Source organism: Engystomops pustulosus, chromosome 1 (assembly GCF_040894005.1).
Source record: "Engystomops pustulosus chromosome 1, aEngPut4.maternal, whole genome shotgun sequence".
NCBI classification, from domain to species: domain Eukaryota; kingdom Metazoa; phylum Chordata; class Amphibia; order Anura; family Leptodactylidae; genus Engystomops; species Engystomops pustulosus.
The window spans coordinates 267,074,349-267,094,836 of record NC_092411.1 but is presented as its reverse complement, the minus strand read 5'-3'; the positions used below and the strand labels follow the sequence as shown (position 1 = coordinate 267,094,836).

General features: G+C 40.9%; 1 protein-coding gene across 1 annotated transcript in view; it reads right to left on the bottom strand.

Moving 5' to 3' along the window:
- Positions 1-17,836, bottom strand: part of STK32B (serine/threonine kinase 32B) — a 156,140-nt gene extending 138,304 nt beyond the window's left edge. The window contains exon 1 of the mRNA XM_072126095.1: positions 17,438-17,836. Within this exon, the coding sequence (XP_071982196.1) occupies positions 17,438-17,516 (79 nt within the window). The 5' untranslated portion in view covers positions 17,517-17,836. The remainder of the gene's footprint in view (positions 1-17,437) is intronic.
- Between the last annotated feature and the right edge of the window lie 2,652 nt (positions 17,837-20,488).

Here is a 20,488-nt window from a genome sequence, read left to right as displayed (position 1 = left end):
TAAGAACAGGAAACTGAGGCTACAATTTGCACAAGCAAATTGGACAGTAGAAGATTGGAAAAACGTTGCCTGGTCTGATGAGTCTCGATTTCTGCTGCGACATTCGGATTGTAGGGTCAGAATTTGGCGTCGACAACATGAAAGCATGGATCCATCCTGCCTTGTATCAATGGTTCAGGCTGGTGCTGTCATGGTGTGGGGAATATTTTCTTGGCACTCTTTGGGCCCCTTGGTACCAATTGAGCATCGTTGCAACGCCACAGCCTACCTGAGTATTGTTGCTGCCCATGTCCATCCCTTTATGACCACAATGTACCCTGTAACATCTGATGGCTACTTTCAGCAGGATAATGCGCCATGTCATAAAGCTGGAATCATCTCAGACTGGTTTCTTGAACATGACAATGAGGTCACTGGACTCAAATGGCCTCCACAGTCACCAGATCTCAATCCAATAGAGCATCTTTGGGATGTGGTGGAACGGGAGATTCGCATCATGGATGTTCAGTCGACAAATCTGCGGCAACTGTGTGATGCCATCATGTCAATATGGACCAAAATCTCTGAGGAATGCTTCCAGCACCTTGTTGAATCTATGCCATGAAGAATTGAGGCAGTTCTGAAGGCAAAAGGGGGTCCAACCCATTACTAGCATGGTGTACCTAATAAAGTGGCCGGTGAGTGTGTATATATGTCGTTCGCATATACAGGTGGTCCTGTACTTAAGGACAGCCGACTTATAGACAACCCATAGTTAGAGACAGACCCCTCTGACCTCTGGTGAAGCTCTCTGGATGTTACTGTAGTCCCAGACTGCAATTATCAGCTGTAAGATGTCTGTAATGAAGATTTATTGATAATCCTTGGTCCCATTAAAGCAAAAAATGTTTAAACTCCAATTGTCACTGGGCCCAAAATTTTTTTTGTCTGACTCTACAATTATATAATATACAGTTTTGACTTACATACAAATTCAACTTAAGAGCAAACCTCCGGACCATATCTTATACGTAACCCGGGGACTGCCTGTATATTTAAAGGTTATTATTATATAATTCTGTAGACTTTAAAATGACCATATTTATTTTAAAATATGATAGACAGATGGGGTCCTGCTGGTATATTTTTATGTGATCAGTACATTTATTTCTGGTATATTTGTATTCACCACAGGTACATATTTATATACATATGTATGTATGTGTAACGTGTATATGTATATTCTTAAGTTTAGGCCATATTCACCAGACCGTAGGGGGGCGTATGTACGGCCACATGAAAAAGATAAGACATGTACCTAATGTTATGAAGAGAGGTCATCCTTCCTCCTCTCCATGTCGCCAGACGTACGCCCTCCCGGCCGTAGCCGTGTAGGCATACGTAAGTGTGAATGCACCCTTAATGTATTAGATGCAGATATTGGGGTTTTCATATATATGGGGCCCTGACACAAAGTTTGCACCAGGGCCCCTAACAGTATTATTACACCACTGGTAGTGTGCCTCTATGTGGCAGATCATTTAGGGTATTGACGACAATCCCATATACATGTTTCTGATGCCTAGAGATTGGCTGTGGACTATCACTGCTATTAATCCCTCAGCTACTTCGTGATCGTGTATATGTGCCCTTAGGTGTCTCCTTACTTGCCCGGTCCATTCGCAATCCAGCGGCGGGTTCTCTGACGCTGATTCGTGTCATCCGGCGATTCACTAAGGTAGTGCGCCCGATGTCCACCAGGTGTCGCTGCTGTGCTGAAGTCCATCGGAGTTCACCGTCCACTGCTGGGTGCAGGTAAGCGCGTGTCGAGCGACCCTTTTTTTTTAAAATATGGCGGTTTTCCCGAATCCGTTGGGTTTTCTGATGGCCATGCTCCGATATCCGTTGCGCGCATGCTGGCACCGATGCGCCACAATTCGATCGCGTGCGCCAAAAACCCGTGGCAATTCGCCACAAAATAGTAATATTCGGGAAACCCGAAGGAAAAACGCGATTCGGGCCCTTGGTAAATGACCCCCATTGGGGCTTATTTACTAAGGGTCGGATTTTCCGACGTTTTCGGGATTTGCGCACTGTGACAGGTATTAACTGGGGATTGTGTCGCACGTGATCGAATTGTGGTGAGGCTGTGCCGGCTTTAATGTGGGGGATGTGCCGTCAGACGATCCAACTGATTCGGACTGACTTACATGCACCAGGAAGAAGATGATGAACTCCTTCGGACCTGAGCGGGGAAGCGACACAAGCAGGATATCGGGCGCATGATCTTAGTGAATCGCGGCACCATGCATTATCTTCGGACAATGCTTTTTCGTGGAACGCATCAGCACAGGTAAGTAAATGTGCCCCATTGAGTTGGGGTATATCACTGGAGCCTAGGCTCTTATTGTATCTATATGGGGTGTGGGATCCATGAATTAGACATTTTGCAATATTTGAACTGCTCTATGCAGTATATACAGGACTGTTCTCATTACCAAACATTACCAGTAATGAAGTATTTCTCCATAGACACATTGCTTTATGTAATACACAGAGGAATTTGTCCTCCGATACGTAACCTCTAAGCTGGGTATGAAATGGACAGTGTCATAAATTTTAATCTCTCTCAGCCTCCGAGTCCTAATGGAAAATATGTGTTTTCTTTTCCTGCCTGCTGATAATAACTAAACATGTATACAAAGAGAATTCAGCGGACGCAGAACAATTCACTTCCGTCTACGTGAGGATCCACTCAACATAAAAGCGCATAATCCGTAATGTTTCTCAGTTGCTGCCCATTAAGTTTTCATTCAGATGGGATGTATTAGGTCTGGCTGAATAGCTATTGAATCAAAGGGGGGCCAATAATAGCACAAATTACTTGTATATCCATTCATATGTACTAACACAATGCAAAGGGGTCTCGTGGGGGGGGGGGGGGGGGCTCGGAGCCAATGGCAAACTCAAGAGTCATCACAATGGAAATGCATTCATCTGCTCAGACAACGAACCGAAAGTGACGTAAAAATGGTGTTTGGACAATGGATGTAAAAAAAATAAAGTTAATAAACATTTTCATAGCGATGTAATTTTTTTGTGTGATGGGTGGTTAATAAATGTAAATTTAGGCAGCATTTATTTTCATACGGGATAAATACTAGAATAGTTTTGTAGCCGGGTCTATGGAGATTTTACTTAGTTTTTTTTAAAGGGGTAAGCAATTTTTAAGTGTTGGTGTTTTTGCAACATTTTGGATGCGGTCACCATAGAAAGGCATCACATGAGAAGAAGTACTCTTAAAGGAAACCTATAAAGGTAGATCAGGTGGTAGGTGCATCTATTGGACGTGAGGATAGCCCTTTTAAGGGCTAATCCTCACACCCCCGCAATCTTTTTAAAATTTAGCCATGAGGAGCTGCGCACCCTGGCACGCGAAGCCTTCCGCCTGCGCATACGCAGTAACTCCGGCTTCGGAGCAGTGACTGTGCAGCCGCAGGCCTGCTGAATCTGCGCATGAGCAGACGGTAGGGTTCGCGGGCGAGGGCGTGCAGCTTCTCATAGCTGTGCACCGAAGATTTCTGGTAGGAGGATCAAAGAGGCTACTGGGGTGTGGAGTAGCCGTGCCGCGTAGCCTAAGCTCCAGCTACTCCACGCCCCAGTAGCCTCTTTAGAAAATCTGCATATTAGGGAAATACAAGTTTTTAAAAGATTGCAGGGACGTAAGGATTAGCCCTTAAAAGGGCTATCCTCACGTACAATAGAGGCACCTACCACCCGATCTACCTTTATAGGTAGATCCGTGGTGGTAGGTTTCCTTTAATGAATGCGGTAAAAAAAAAAGGGTTTTTGCCCATGAAAGAAAGTTCTCATTTTAATCCCCTAGTGATGTTTACACAATAAAAATAATTTTTAGCCCCTTACTTTACAATTTTACTTTTTTATTTTGTTTTTTTTTTTGTTTTTTTTTGCAGTTTTAGCTCCTATCACTTAGTGAGGGTCAGTGTAAGATTCCAGAGTTTAAGCGGGGACTCTCTAAGCCAACTTATTATGAACCATCTGTGCTATAAGATGATGTGTGCTGACAAAGTGCTTAGATTATCAGGGTACAGCTTTATCTACATTGTAAAGTAAACACCAGACAGGACAGGAATTATATCTGTATTGTTGTTAATTACAGTGAATTACAGAATATGTTATTGTGTTATCCTGAGTATATTTAAGAATCTTGTCTTCACGGGAAAACCTCTTTAAAGGTTTAATAAGAGTACAGGGGGAATTATTCATTTAAGGGGTATGCAAGGGGTAGGCATTATGATTTGCTGAGGGAGCCTAGTAAAAATGATAACTTTATGGGGGAACACAGGGAAATTAAGTGGGCCATATGGGCATCATTAGTTTAAGTAGGCACTTAGGGTGCATTATTATTTGGAGAGGCACAAAGGACACTATGACATTGTAAGGGGCATGATATAACTATGTGTGGGCACAGAACTTGCATTATTAATTTTTGGGAGCACAAATAGCGCACTTTTTCTATGGGGTTAACCTATACCACCTATGGTATATTATGAGTATTATGTTCTTTTACCTATAAAAACAGTCATAACAATAATATTCCCAATTCTTAGTAATTTGGGACATGGCTCCAAACAGAGTAATCTGGGCAATAGACTGCAGGAGGCATGGAATTGGGGGAAGCAAGAGGATGTGAAATGTGTGTATTATGGGCAACGTGGAAAAACAGGGAGCTAAAAATGTATATGCTACAAGTTTAACAGAAATACGGTAAGTCATGGCTGGAAGAAGTCATCATGGTGTTCTGGGCTGTAAAGGAAAAAACTCAAAGGCTGTAGTCAGAGAATGAGTGACTACATTTTTACTGTACTGTATTGTATGGATAAAATTATGACATTATAGAAGTACGAAGACCAGAAGTTTATTTACCTGGGATGATGAAATACTTATCACTAAGCAATGCTGCTGACTATGGATCTTCTCAGAATAGCTCCTTCAAAATCTGTCAATCAAATTCTAGTTTTCTTTCGTCTAATTTGCTGTAAGTCTGGGTCAGATCAGAACTGTGATCTCTCCAGAAGGTTATTAAAACAGTCTTATGACTCCTGAGAAAATCAATACTAGGGGGAAAAACAAGGTTTTAGTGAGCAGAATATTAACAAGTGAGTGCTACAAAGAAGAAGCTAACAATTAGCGGAGATGCACAATATGCATTAAGGTTATTTTTTGCTTTTGTACTTATTGCTTTGGACAATGGGAAAATGTTATGGTAAGTGCGAGAATTACCATATATACTCAAGTATAAGCCTCGTTTTTCAGCACAAATAAATGAGCTGAAACCCCAAACTCGGCTTATACTCGAGTAAAAAAATATAGGTTTTACCAGGTTTTTGTGGTAAAATTAGGGGCCTCGGCTTATACTTGGGTCGGCTTATACTCGAGTATATATACGGTAATTCATTCTGCTAATGTACCGTATATACTCGAGTATACGCCAACCCGAGTATAAGCCGAGACCCCTAATTTTACCACCAAAAACTGGGAAAAACTACTGACTCGAGTATAAGCCGAGGGTGGGAAATGCATTGGTCAAACCCCCCCCAGTAGTATACAGCCTGCCAGCCTCCAGAAGAATACAGCAGCCCCTAGTAGTATACAGCAGCCCCCAGTAGTATACAGCAGCCCCCCTGTAGTATACAGCAAGCCCCTAGTAGTATACAGCAGCCCCCATGTAGTATACAGCAAGCCCCTAGTAGTATACAGCAGCCCCCATGTAGTATACAGCAAGCCCCTAGTAGTATACAGCAAGCCCCTAGTAGTATACAGCAGCCACTAGTAGTATACAGCAGCCCCCCTGTAGTATACAGCAGCCCCCCTGTAGTATACAGCAAGCCCCTAGTAGTATACAGCAGCCCCTAGTAGTATACAGCAGCCCCTAGAAGTATACAGCAGCCCCCATGTAGTATACAGCAGCCCCCCAGTAGTATACAGCAGCCCCCATGTATTATACAGCAGCCCCTAGTAGTATACAGCCTGTCCCTAGTAGTATACAGCAGCCCCCATGTAGTATACAGCAGCCCCTAGTAGTATACAGCCTGTCCCTAGTAGTATACAGCAGCCCCTAGTAGTATACAGCCTGTCCCTAGTAGTATACAGCAGCCCCCATGTAGTATACAGCAGCCCCTAGTAGTATACAGCCTGTCCCTAGTAGTATACAGCCTGCCCCTAGTGGTATACAGCCTGCCCCCACGGCCCTTAAAAAAATAAACTTAAATACTCACCCTCCGATGTCAGCGCAGCTCCCCGATGTCGGCACGGCTCCCCGATGTCCCCGATGTCAGCCCGTCCCGTCTTCTTTCTTCTCCGTGGCTCCTCTTCTCTCTTCCCGCGCCCATGTTTTCTTCTAGCAGGCACATACTATGACGCGGCCGCTGCTGATGATAGAAGAAAGAAGAGAGAAGAGGAGCCGCGGAGAAGAAAGAAGACGGGACGCGCTGACATCGGGGACATCGGTAAGTCGCACCGACATCGGGGAGCCGCGCTGACATCGAAGGGTGAGTATTTAATTTTATTTTTTTAAGTGGGTAATTTTTTTGGGGTAATAGACTAGTGTATAAGTGTGCACATTTTTTATGCTGAAAAACTCGGCTTATACACGAGTATATACGGTAAGATTTATGAATATCAAAGGATTGTCTGTACCCTTCCGTAACATATCAAAGTTATCAAAAATGATTTGGTCCTACTGGCCTTGAAGATCTGTTTTATAGTGTTAAACCATTGCAGACTATATACAGGAGGTCCCCTACCGACATACAACGTAATAGTACGTCACATGCCGAGCCCTCTCCATAGCCGGTAAGTCATATTGCAGCAAAGGCTTACCGGTAACACCCGCGATCGGTGTCGGCACCGATCGTGGGAGTTTGCCTGCTTATCACCACCGGCAAAGCTGCCGGCGGCTTCAAAAAGATGGCAGCGGGGAGCGGCGATCCGTCGCCATGGTAGCTTCAGGTCTCGCGAAGACCCGAAGCTACTTCGGGTTAACCCATTCATTACAATGTGCTATCAGCACATTGTAATGTATGAGGAGTAAAATCCACATATACCACCATACTGTAGTATGGCAGTATATGATAGGATCGCACAGACACCCTAGTGCCCTAGGGAGTCTGTAAAATAGTAAAAATAAAAATAACAAAAAAGTTAAAAAAAAAAACGATAATAAAAAAACCTAAAAATTCAAATCACCCCCCTTTCCCAAGAACTGACATAAATATAAATAAACAGTAGAAATCATAAACACAATAGGTATTGCCGCATCCGAAAATGCCCGATCTATCAAAATATGATAACGGTTTTTCACTGCGTTTAACCCCGTAACGGAAAATCGCGCCCAAAGTCGAAAATGGCACTTTTTTGCCATTTAAAAAAAAAAATTTAATTCTATAAAAAGTGATCAAAAGGTCATACAGTCCTAAAAATGATAACAATGTAAACGTCATCAGAATCCACAAAAAATGGCACCCCCCACAGCTCCATACACCAAAGTATAAAAAAGTTATTAGCGCCAGAAGATGGCAAAGTCCCCCAAAAAATTTTGTAAAGGAGGTTTTAATTTTTTTAAATGTATGAAAACATTATAAAACCTATACAAATTTGGTATCCCCGTAATCATACCAACCCAAAGAATAAAGTAGACATGTCATTTGGGGCGTACAGTGAAATCCGTAAAATCCAAGCCCACAAGACTACGGCACAAATGCGTTTTTTTACCAATTTCACTGCATTTGGAATTTTTTTCCCGCCTCCTAGTACACAGCATGGAATATTAAATACCTCCTAACCAGACGGACCGTACCTAGGGTAACGTCACCGGTACCTCTGACTTTTGAATGTGGGGAGTGAAAAATGAAAACGCAAAAAACGAAAAAGGGCTGCGGAGGGAAGGGGTTAAGGACACCCCACTTACAGACAACCCATAGTTACAGTCGGACCCCTCTGACCACTGTGACCTCTGGTGAAGTCTCTGGATGTTACTATAGTCCTAGATTGTAATGATCAGCTGTAAGGTGTCTGTAATGAAGATTTATTGATAATCCTTGGTCCCATTACAGCTAAAAATGTTGAAAATCCAATTGTCACTGGGGCAAAAAAAAAAAATAGTCTGAAACTACAATTATAAAATATACAGTTTCGACTTACATACAAATTCAACTTAAGAACAAACCTACGGACCCTATCTTGTACGTAACCCGGGGACTGCCTGTGTACCATGAAGCCTTTCATCTGTTTCTTAGGTTATGTTTCTGCTAGTTGGGGAGCCTAGAAACAATTTAGAGTAGTGACAGTCTCTGATTTTGGGGTCTGTACTCTGAAAATTGAGTCTACTGGTGTAAAAGTTGAGTGTAATGGTGAAATGCTCTGCTGTGTGCCTATGAGGCTGGTGGGCATGATGTGATGATGTCATCATGTCCACTGACTGCAGACCAAGCCACAAACTACAAGGACAGAGAAGATGCTGTGGGGGCAACAGGGAAGGAATTATTTTTTCTTAAACTCTACAGAAAAAATGGAGGAAGCTGAGATGGGCCACAGTGTGGGGAAGCATGGATCACAAGGATTGATCAAGATTTTTCTGGTTCTAACTGTTATTGACAGCACTGACATAGCAAAGCTGTATCAGAGCTAATTTTTTGCAAGATGAGCTGTAGTTTTTATTAGTCCCACTCTGGGGTTACTCCTCTGAGCACCCAGCACCCACTTATGCAAGAAAAGGAGAAGTATCTAAAGAAAACTGTAGGGACATTGGTAATAAGGCTCTGCCACAATTCTAGAACAGCTTTCTGTAACTCCTCCTACAATTCTATGATGTTACAAATTGGGGGGTTGGGTTTCTGCACACTGTCCAATCACTACTGACTGTGCATGGACACACCCCCAACCGGTGACATCAATTATTCCTAAAGACAGAACCCCTTTAATTAACTATTTACTATTACTTCTATATTTGCATTTGTCACTTTACAAGTGGTTATGTCCTGATAGATCCAGGAAAGGATAACACTGTGCTCTGTAAAGTCGCTCCAAAGGAGCAAGTGAATAGTATTTTATTTTAAGAAATTCTGCTTTATTTCTATGTTTAGCCATCAGAGCCAGAGAGAGTAGATATTCATGGAGTCTCTTCTGATATTTATACAGACTTTCTCATCACGACCTCGAACTAGGAGAGCAATGTTATGCTGACAGAGCGAGTAAACAGCGAGGTAATCTTCCCATACGCTCCGATGAGGCATTGCCTGTATCCGCCACAGTGAGCTACATTCCCAGGGTCAGGCACAGTAAATTTACAGGGTTTAGGTGGACTCCAGGGTTACGCTACTGTCACTGCTTCATAGCACAATGACTCCAGGTAATTCCTCACATCGCCCATTCTCCTCCGGGATCTGTGGATATTCACGGCAGATGCTCTTATGTCCATCAGCCAAATTACTCCTCAGTGCTCCCTGTGCCCATAGTGGCCCCCGCAAAGCCACATACATGCCAAAATGTGGGGATGTAGAGTAAAATCTTACTTAAAGGACATCTACCACCAGTTTTATTTTATCCTCTAAGAAGTTCCTAAGAAAATTGGTTTTTCAGGACTTCTATACGGAGCAATTGCAGCAGTATAGAGTTATAAAAATTATGCTAATTAGCATGGGGTGCAGCGGCTACGTCACCAGTATTTTCTCCTCCCCCTTGTGCTAGCAGTCACTGAGTACAACTATTAGTAGATGTCCATTAAAGGGCTTGGCCATTTTACCTCAAATTTTTTGCAATGTGTGTGTAAGTGAGGGGGGCAGAATATATCAGGTAAATTAATAATATACATCTATTACTAGTTCTGCTCCGCTTTTTTCATATGTAAAGTAAAGCCTCCTGTCTTTTACCTCATCAGCCAGAGATTCCTGTCCATAAAATGGCCGCAGATGGAGGGTCATGTGATCTCTAACTGTTCATGAACAATCGCCCTGCCAGGACCTTGATCTTTATAGAAGAAAGATAGATACAGTAGAAGAGAGATAGTAGATCGATTGATAGATAATAGATAGAAGATATATAGATAAATAGATAGATAACAAGCTAGATAGATAAATGGTTAAATAGACAGATATATAGATAGGAAATAGATAGTTTATAGGAGATAAATAACTAGACAGATAGATGATCTATAGACAGGAGATAGATGCATCTTCACCCGGGGCATTCAGCCAAGGGGTATTAAAGGAGCAATACATCCTCTGCGCACAAAAGTCCACATGCAGGGGGCCCCTTTAGGAAAGTATATGAAACCATTCATATTATATGAAAGAGATTTGTCTGACTATCCTTATGATAAATACATATCACATCAGCTATAGTCATCTTCCATAGCCCGGCGTCTTCTAGTAGCCTTAGTTAGCGCATAATGCTGGGTATAGGAATATTAAAGTTCTGGTCATTGTTAAAGGAGATGAGTTGGGTCTGTCTGGGCCTCTTAAATAAATAATAATAAAATATTCTTTGACATAAAAATACATGGAACTAGATACTTCTCTAGCACAGCCCCAGTCAGTACAGACTGGTGAAAAGAAAAGGTTGGGGGAGGGTCTGCTGTATCTGTATCTCCTTTTTCAGAAAAAATGTAAAAATGTGAAAATCAATCAATATATCAATATACAGGATATTATTTCTAACATTCACAATTTTTACTTTTTCACATAAACAAAAGAGAAATGGATTCTGTAACGTTGCATATTTTACTTTCTTAATAGTAGTTAGAGCTTAATATCCTAGCTCAGTGCCTTTGATCTCCCTTCTTTAAAAAATGATATTCTAAAGTCACCACTTGAGGGAGCCCAGGAGCTCAATGAAGACCTTAGTACAGGCAGTCCCCGGGTTACGTACAAGATAGGGTCCAGAGGTTTGTTCTTAAGTTGAATTTGTATGTAAGTCGAAACTGTATATTTTACAATTGTAGATCCAGACAAAAACATTTTTGGCCCCAGTGACAATTGGGGTTTAAACATTTTTTGCTGTAATGGGACCAAGGATTATCAATAAAGCTTCATTACAGACACATTACAGCTGATTATTGCAGTCTGGAACTATAGTAAAGCATCCAGAGACTTCACCAGAGGTCACAGGGGTCTGTCTGTATCTATGGGTTGTCTGTAAGTCGGATGTCCTTAAGTAGGAGACCGCCTATATTGCTGATTTTAATGTATAGCAGTTTGAAGTAAGCTCCCTCTAGTGGTGACTAATAGCACAACAATTTCCACTGGAGTCTACTGACTTCCAAATTCTGCCCCAGTAAAAAGAGTATAAAACAACAGTGTATGACTCTTTATAAGCTTTCCTGACTTATCTGTCACTTCAGAGAAAGTTTTATTTTTGCTTATGCAAATAAAATACTTAGGTGTTATTTATCTTATCTCTGTTTGTCTTGGCCAGTTTTTTTCCTGTCTTTTTCCTTCAACTTCTTTGGTAATTTATCAATCTCATTTTTTTCTTGTGTTAAATGGGGTTATTTTTCAGATCTCTTTTTGCAACATTTGTTACAAATATTGCAAAAATGTTGCACAAATGTCTCAGGTCATTTTTCTAAGTTATGGTTTGTGAAGATCCACGAGGTACTGTCCCGTTCTGGTGGGCGCTGCTGCACTCAGTGAATGGATCGGACTCTTGTATCCATAAAATATTTTTGGTGCACACCCGTGGATCTCCACATCAACGCACACAACGTTAGCCCTTTGTTTGTAAGTTTTGGTTTGGTCTGGAATTTTCTGCACCAAAAAATGATGCAAATGTTAGACAATTTGAAAAGATAAATATCATTTGTGACATTTAGAACATCTGGAATAGAAGATGTCCGGCAGACTTCTCCGGGCGTGCACAAAAGGCACAAAACTTTCCATGCGGCAAAAAAAGTGCAAAAAAGGCAGAAAAAATGGGAAAAAATAAAGGATAAATAACCCCCTTAGTACGCTGGGGGTGGGGCTGTTTATGACGCACCTTATTTTATTCTATCTAAACCTCATTTTAAATGCAGTTGTTGAAAGGGTTGGTGCGGAGTAGAAAACCAGTGCACCAGTAGTTATGGCCCCGCCCTAAATGCACAAAAAAAGCTCCTTTTTGTAAATATAAAATTAGATTTTTCTCTAAAGTGACTGATCACTACAAAATAGGAAAGACATTTCTGGGGAGCTTATAAAGTGTCCTACACCAGTGGTCCGCAACCACCTGGCCACGGCCCAACACCGGGCCTCGGAGCATCCGGTTCTGGGGTGCAGCCAAAGTTGTTGTGTACTGCCCTCCAACGCTTCTCCCCACGGCTTCCAGGCACAATTTTTTTTCCAGGAATCATGGTTCCGGTCCCTGGAAAAAATTTTGGGTGCAGACGGTTCCCAAATACAATAAGGTTGGGGTCCATTGTCCTACACAATGCTGTTTTTACTTCTGGGGTTATTTGGGAGCTGGAATAATCCCTTTAATCTTAATTAAAGATCGTTGATAAAAAAATTGTTTTATTGAAAAATTCTTCGTGTCACCATTTTCCTCCAGGTTAGGCCATAGGGCAGGCAATGACGTTGAGACATAGGACATCCACAACCCTGTACACAATCTGCAACAGGTTTCGCCTTCTTTATCCAAAACACAGTCAAAATTTTAAACTTGTGCTTTAATTTTTTTTATCTTTTATCATTTGGGTACAAACTGTTCTAAAATGTCCTTATATGCGTCTAATGGGTCAGATAAAGTCATCAGTCAGCAGCAATAATTTATACAATTGTCAGTAAATAAATGATGCGGCGGCACCGGGCGGCGCTGGGTACAGTGTTTATCCATATTTTATATGACAGTTCACACACATCCCTGCTACATGACTGCTTGCTCGTCTCTCCAGCAAGACATTAGCATAGAAATCCGCTGTACAATAGACATTCAATTACATCTCATCTGATTATTACTCAGCCCTGACCCGGCATCTACCTGCCTCCATAATAAGCTATGGCAGCCGCTGCTCATAGATATACAGGTAATCCATAGCAGGACGCAGAGCTGACCTTTCTCATAATCCTGGAGGATTGTGATGCAGAGAAGAAGAAAGAAAATCACATTGTGTGTGTAGATGTAGCAGAGCAGAGAACGGATCAACATTGTATATGTAGGTAGATGTAGCAGAGCTGAGAATGGATCAACGTTGTGTATGTAGATGTAGCAAAGCAGAAAACAGATCAACATTGTGTAGATAGATGTAGCAGAGCTGAGAACGGATCAACGTTGTGTATGTAGATGTAGCAGAGCTGAGAACTCGTCAACATTGTGTATGTAGATGTAGCAGAGCAGAAAACAGATCAACATTGTGTAGATAGATGTAGCAGAGCTGAGAACGGATCAACGTTGTGTATGTAGATTTAGCAGAGCTGAGAACGCGTCAACATTGTGTGTGTAGATGTAGCAGAGCTGAGAACAGATCAACATTGTGTATGTAGATGTAGCAGAGCTGAGAACAGATCAACATTGTGCAGATAGATGTAGCAGAGCAGAGAACGGATCAACATTGTGTATGTAGATGTAGCAGGGCTGAGAACGCGTCAACATTGTGTGTGTAGATGTAGCAGAGCTGAGAACAGATCAACATTGTGTATGTAGATGTAGCAGAGCTGAGAACAGATCAACATTGTGCAGATAGATGTAGCAGAGCAGAGAACGGATCAACATTGTGTATGTAGATGTAGCAGGCATGAGAATGGATCCACGTTGTGTATGTAGATGTAGCAGAGCTGAGAATGGATCCACATTGTGTAGATAGATGTAGCAGAGCTGAGAATGGATCCACATTGTGTATGTAGATGTAGCAGAGCTGAGAATGGATCCACATTGTGTATGTAGATGTAGCAGAGCAGAGAACGGATCAACATTGTGTATGTAGATGTAGCAGGGCTGAGAACGGATCCACATTGTGTAGATAGATGTAGCAGAGCTGAGAATGGATCCACATTGTGTAGATAGATGTAGCAGAGCTGAGAATGGGTCCACATTGTGTATGTAGATGTAGCAGAGCTGAGAATGGATCCACATTGTGTATGTAGATGTAGCAGAGCTGAGAATGGATCCACATTGTGTATGTAGATGTAGCAGAGCTGAGAATGGATCCACATTGTGTAGATAGGTGTAGCATAGCTGAGAATGGATCTACATTGTGTATGTAGAAGGGGTTTGCTCTAAAACTTTATAAGAACCATTCCATAACCAGTTAACTATATTAGCTCTGCTGCATCTGCACTATGTCCAACAGGACTAATAATATATCACAGAAAAATGTCATAGGGAGGGATAGACGTGATGTAGTAATAACATATCACGCGCAGGAGCTGTAGTAACCCTGTTCAAATCTACAACAATAAAAAAAATGCATCTTATAAAAAAGTTTAAAGGAACTTTTTTTCCTTTCCTATTTGCTATCTGATTCAGGGTGGCGGAGGGCATTGTATTACATGAAATGTATATAGGAGATTTAAACAATATTATTGTTGATCACATACAGTGTTACTTAAAGGGATATTACCATCTTATACATTTAGGACACAAGGGTCCCACCTCTGACCTCACCTCTGACCCTCGGCTCTTGCCCTCTCTCATTTAACCCTTCAGTTTCCTCTGGATTTCCAAAAGCTATGAGCGAGTGTGGATTTGTCATAAATGTCTAAGCTGCAATTCATGCCAAAAACTGTTACAGGTGCTCTATTGTCTGCATCCTGTACACTGATAGACTATACCTTGTGATAACATAGATCAGCAGAAATAAGCATAGATTATCATAAGAAGTCTGTGTATTGGTAATAGAAGTGTACATAGATGTAGCAGAGCTGAAGCGGTTGTATCACAAACAGTTATTGCGTAAGAAAACTATATATACACACCTATAGATATGTATGTATATGGGTGTGTATGTATTAATATATAGAAAGAGATAGATGTAGCAGAGCTAAAGCAGTTGTGTCACAAACACCCATTGTGTAAGATACCATATACAAAAATGCATGTACAGGCAGTCGCCTACTTAAGGACACCCGACTTACAGACGACCCCTAGTTACAGACAGACCCCTCTCCCCACTGTGACATCTGGTGAAGCTCTCTGGATGTTACTATAGTCCCAGGCTGTAATGATCAGCTGTAAGGTGTCTGTAATGAAGCTTTATTGATAATCCTTGGTCCCATTACAGCAAAACATTTTGAAACTTCAATTGTCACTGGGGCGTTGGATCTACAATTATAAAATATACCGTTTTGACTTACATACAAATTCAACTTAAGAACAAACCTATGCAACCTATCTTGTAGGTAACCCGGAGACAGATACAGCAGAGCTGAGGCTGTTATATCACAAATACTTATTTGTGTAAGATAAATCATATATCTAGACATGTATTTATATATGACTAGATGTAGCAGAGCTGAAGTGCTTCCATTGGTCTTATTATAAAATATATGGACATGTTGTGTATTAAGAACATTAGCTGGGGGTCAGCAATCACATACAGAGATGTAGCAGAGCTGAAGCGTTTACATATCCTATGCACAACTGGTGTACTTAAAAACTATACTTGTGTAGCAGATGTAGCAGAGCTGAAGTGTTTGTATTGTTTACATAAAAAGAATAACATATTTTAACATATATTATGTTTCTAAATGCATAGGCATAGCAGAGCTGACGTGTTAGTGGTAAATGTCATAACACACTGAATTAAGTTTACCTACAGCTATATGACACTCACTCATCTTTACTACATCTATAATGTACACAAGTCCAGTATTGAGTGTAGCAGTGTTTGGTAATACCCAGTGTAAGCTCCATGAGACTCAGCACTGCTACATCTGTATTTTACACATGTCTACTATAGATGTGTGAAAGTATTTTTACATAGTGAGTCATGTGTATGCTACAGGATACTCTGCACTGCTACATCTGTATTTCACGCATGTCTAGTATGGATTAGTAGTAGTATTTTCGTATAGTGTCTCATGAGTCAGGTTACATAACACTCAGCTCTGCTACATCTGTGTTTTACACATTTTAGTATGGATGTGTGATAGTGTTTCCTCATAGCGAGTCACGTGTCATGCAGAATCACACTCAGCTCTGCTACATGGATAAGAAGTAGTATTGTTGCATAGTGACTCATGTTTTACAGTAAATGACACCCAGCTCTGCTAGATCTGTAGTTGACACGTGTAGTATAATTGTGTAGTACTATAGTTACTCAGTGTGTCATGAGTAGTGGTAAATGACACTCAGCTCTGCTACATCTGTATGTCCAGTACAGATGTGTAGTAGCATAGTGTGTATCCTGGGGTGCACTGGGGATGGGGATAGTAATGGGGTTGCTGGTTAGAAGTGCTCACAGCACATGTGACAATATAAGGAAGACTGGGGGTCACTTAACGTATAGATAATATGGATGGTGTGTGGATATCCTGGATAGTATAAGGATACTGTATGGATAGTATGAAAAGTGTATGGATAGTAAGGATAGTGTATGGAAAATATGGATAGTGTAAGAGCAGTGTATAAATAGCGTTCATCCTGTATGGATAGAGTATATATAGTGTATGGATTGTATGAATAGTGTAAGAGTGGTGTATAAATAGCATTGATCCTGTATGGATAGAGTATATATAGTGTATGGATTGTATGAATAGTGTAAGAGTGGTGTATAAATAGCATTGATCCTGTATGGATAGAGTATATATAGTGTATGGATTGTATGAATGGTGTAAGAGTGGTGTATAAATAGTATGGTTATTGTATGAATTGTATGGCTATTGTATTGGTAATGAATAATATGGATGGTGAATGGATAATATGAATAGTATGGGTGGTGTATGGATAATATGGATAATGTAAGAGTAGTGCATAGATAATATGGATACTGAAAGGTTATTTGGATAGTATGGATAGTGTATGGATAATATGTATTGTATAGATAGTGTTTACATTTAATATAGGAATAATATGGATAGGGTATATATAGTCTATGGATATTATAGATAGTGTATAAATAGTGCATGGATAGTATAGATAGTGTATTAATAGTCTATGGATAGAATAAGTAGTGTATATATAGTCTATGGATAGTATATGGATAATATGGATAGTATAAGTAGTGTATAAATAGCCTATAAATAGTATATGGATAGTATAAGTAGTGGTTATATAGTCTGTGGATAGTACGGATACTGTATGGATAATATGGATAGTATAAGTAGTATATATATAGTCTATGGATAGTATAAGTAGTGGTTATATATATAGTCTATGGATAGTACGTATAGTCTATGGATAGTATATGGATAGTGTCTGGATCTAGTGATGTAGCAGAGCCCAGCAGGCACCCTGGACAGCTCCTTACCGTCTTCATTCTCATCAAACACTGGAGTTTTGTGGGAGTGATTGGCCCCCATAATAATAATCCACTGGCTTGTCACCATCCCCGACAGAAATAATCCTAATCTGATGGAGTTTGTGGCATCTCAGTTGAGGCAGAATCCCTGCACATCACAGTACAGAGCCATTGCACTTGGTGGTTCTTGTAAAGCCCCTCCAGTCTTCTATCTCCTCATCCCTCTTAGTGCAGGAGACACATGGAGAAGAAGTCTTCAGATGCTGCTGTCCATGCCCTTGTTCCTGTCCTGGTGCTAGTCATCAGCAGCAGTGGGGGAATCCTCCATGAGCTGAGCCATCTCTCCCCTGACACTGTGCAATTGCTTCTGCTATTTAGTATTGTGCTGCTCATAGCATATCAATGCACAGGGTTAGGGAAGGAGGAGGAGGAGGGGGAAGAGCATGAGCAGAGCCACAGCTGGAGGTGAGCAGACTGGGCAGGTACTGACAGGCGCTGATGGATTTGTCTCTGGGTCACAGTTGCCCAGGGTGCGGACATTTGGCCAGGAGCAGATGTTCACTTTTGTAGTATGGGAACATGTGTGTCCTTAAAGGACATGGAGAAAATGTGATTTTTTTTTTTACTAAAAATGTTCTAAATTAGGAAATTAGTTGATATCATTGTATTACGGGAGTATTTGGGGTTTCGGAACCCATTTTTGAAATTAATAATTCACACCGACATTTTTTTAAACTGGACAATTATTTCAGGGGTTTACGTTTTATAAAGGGGCTTCTATAATACAGCGCGGCTCTACATGGTGTAGAAGGGGGTCCACTGAGTGTCCACCAGTTGGGGTTCCCTGGTCCCAATGGTCTTGGTCCATGGACTTGAGAGGTCAATGATAAGAAAGCATTTCACTTATACAGTAAATAAGGCAAATTCATTTCAATTTCTCAAAGATTTAAAATAATTGTACAACATTAGAGGTTCCCAAGAGTGAAGCATATTTCAGTTTTTTGTGAGTCCAGGCTCAACATGGTGGATATTGGGGTTCATATAATAGGGGTTGATAGGTAACCATAGGCATACATTTTCTGATACGTTTGTCCAATATGGGAAAGATTGTCTGTTATTGGATCAATATTATTTAGCTTTATGTTATTGATAGCTATTCCTCCTGATCTATACATTCACATGCAAACACTGCTGCAATGATAGTTATTCCCCCTGATCTATACATTCACGTGTATACACTGCTTCAATTATACCTTTTCCCTCTGATCTACACATTCACATGCATACACTGCTCCAATAATAGCTATTCCTTCTGATAAATACATTCACATGCATACACTGCTCCAATGATAGCTATTCCCCTGATCTATACATTCACATGCATACTCTGCTTCAATAATAGCTATTCCCAATGATCTATACATTAACATGCAAGCACTGCTCCATTTATAGCTATTCCTCCTGATCTTTACATTCACATGCAAACACTGCTGCCATAATAGCTATTCCCCCTGATCTATATATTCACATGTATACACTGCTCCAATGATAACTATTCCTTCTTATCTATACATTCACATGCATACACTTCTTTAATGATAGCTATTCCTTCTTATCTATACATTCACATGCATACACTACTGAAAGGTAATACATTGATCCTTTTCTACTCAACATCATGGGGGGTCATTTACAAAGGGCCCGATTCACGTTTTCCCGACGTGTTACCCAAATATTTCCGATTTGCGCCGATTTCCTTTGAATTGCCCTGGGATTTTGGCACACGTGATCGGATTGTGGCGCATCGGCGCGTGGCAGAACGAAAACCCGACGGATTCGGAAAAATCGCTGCATTTAAAAAAAAAAGTGTCGCAGGACTCGCGCTTACCTTCACTCGGTCCGGCTTGGTGAAGATCAGTGCATTCCGGGGGACTTCAGCGCAGCAGCGCCACCTGGTGGACGTCGGAGGAACTACCCTAGTGAATCCCGGCCGGACCCGAATCCACCGCAGAGAACGCGCCGCTGGATCGCAAATGGATCGCAAATCTGCCCCCATAAGTCCAGGGACGTGCCCCCATGCACGTACAATAGTCATACATGTGTTAGCTTAGAGAATCATCTGTGTGTCACTTTATTGATACGACTAATTTTAATTAATGCATTCACATAGGTAAATGGTCTTACGTCACCCTCTTAGCATACGCTTTATACGTAAACTAGAATTTCTAACAATAGTGGCTTACATCTGTACATATATAGATGACTATATGTGATGTATTACTTATATATATATTACGTATATTATACAATATTCCAGGTAAGTGAAATCAGATCCAAGAAAACATAACAAATACAGAATATAAGATCCTCTCTATTGTTATTTTGAGATTATCCCTGTCCCCCTTCTGTAGGAACTATTGAATGATACTGCCCTCTAGTGCTCATCCCAAAGTATGAAGACAAGAAATTCTGGGATGAGGAAAGTAGAGGTTACAAATGGCGCTAAAAAACATATTTTTTGGCCATAGATAGAAGTGGATACAGGAGAAAGGAGAAGTACAGGCAGTCCCAGGGCTACATACAGGATAGGTTCTGTAGGTTTGTTCTTAAGTTGAATTTGTATGTAAGTCAGAACTGTATATTTTATCATTGTAATCCCAGCCAGAATTTTTTTTGGTCTCTGTGACAATTGGATTTTAAAAATGTTGGGTTGTCATAAGAACCAGGAGTAACAATAAAGCTTCATTACAGACACCTGTGATAACTGTTACAGCTGATTATTGTAGCCTAGGACTAAAGTACAGTAACTTACCAACATCCAGAGGTCCGTTTGTAACTAGGGGTTGTATGTAAGTCGGGTGTCCTTAAGTAGGGGACCACCTGTAATAGTCCTTTGGTTATATTTCTATCCCATTTCAAGACTAGATCATTTACTATAGTAACCTGTATATCTGCTGAAACAGGAATACCCCTTTAAAGTTATAACATAAGGTTCTGGAAGATTTTAATGCTGAACCATGTATTATTCAATGTAATATAGTTCCATATTGTGTTAAGATC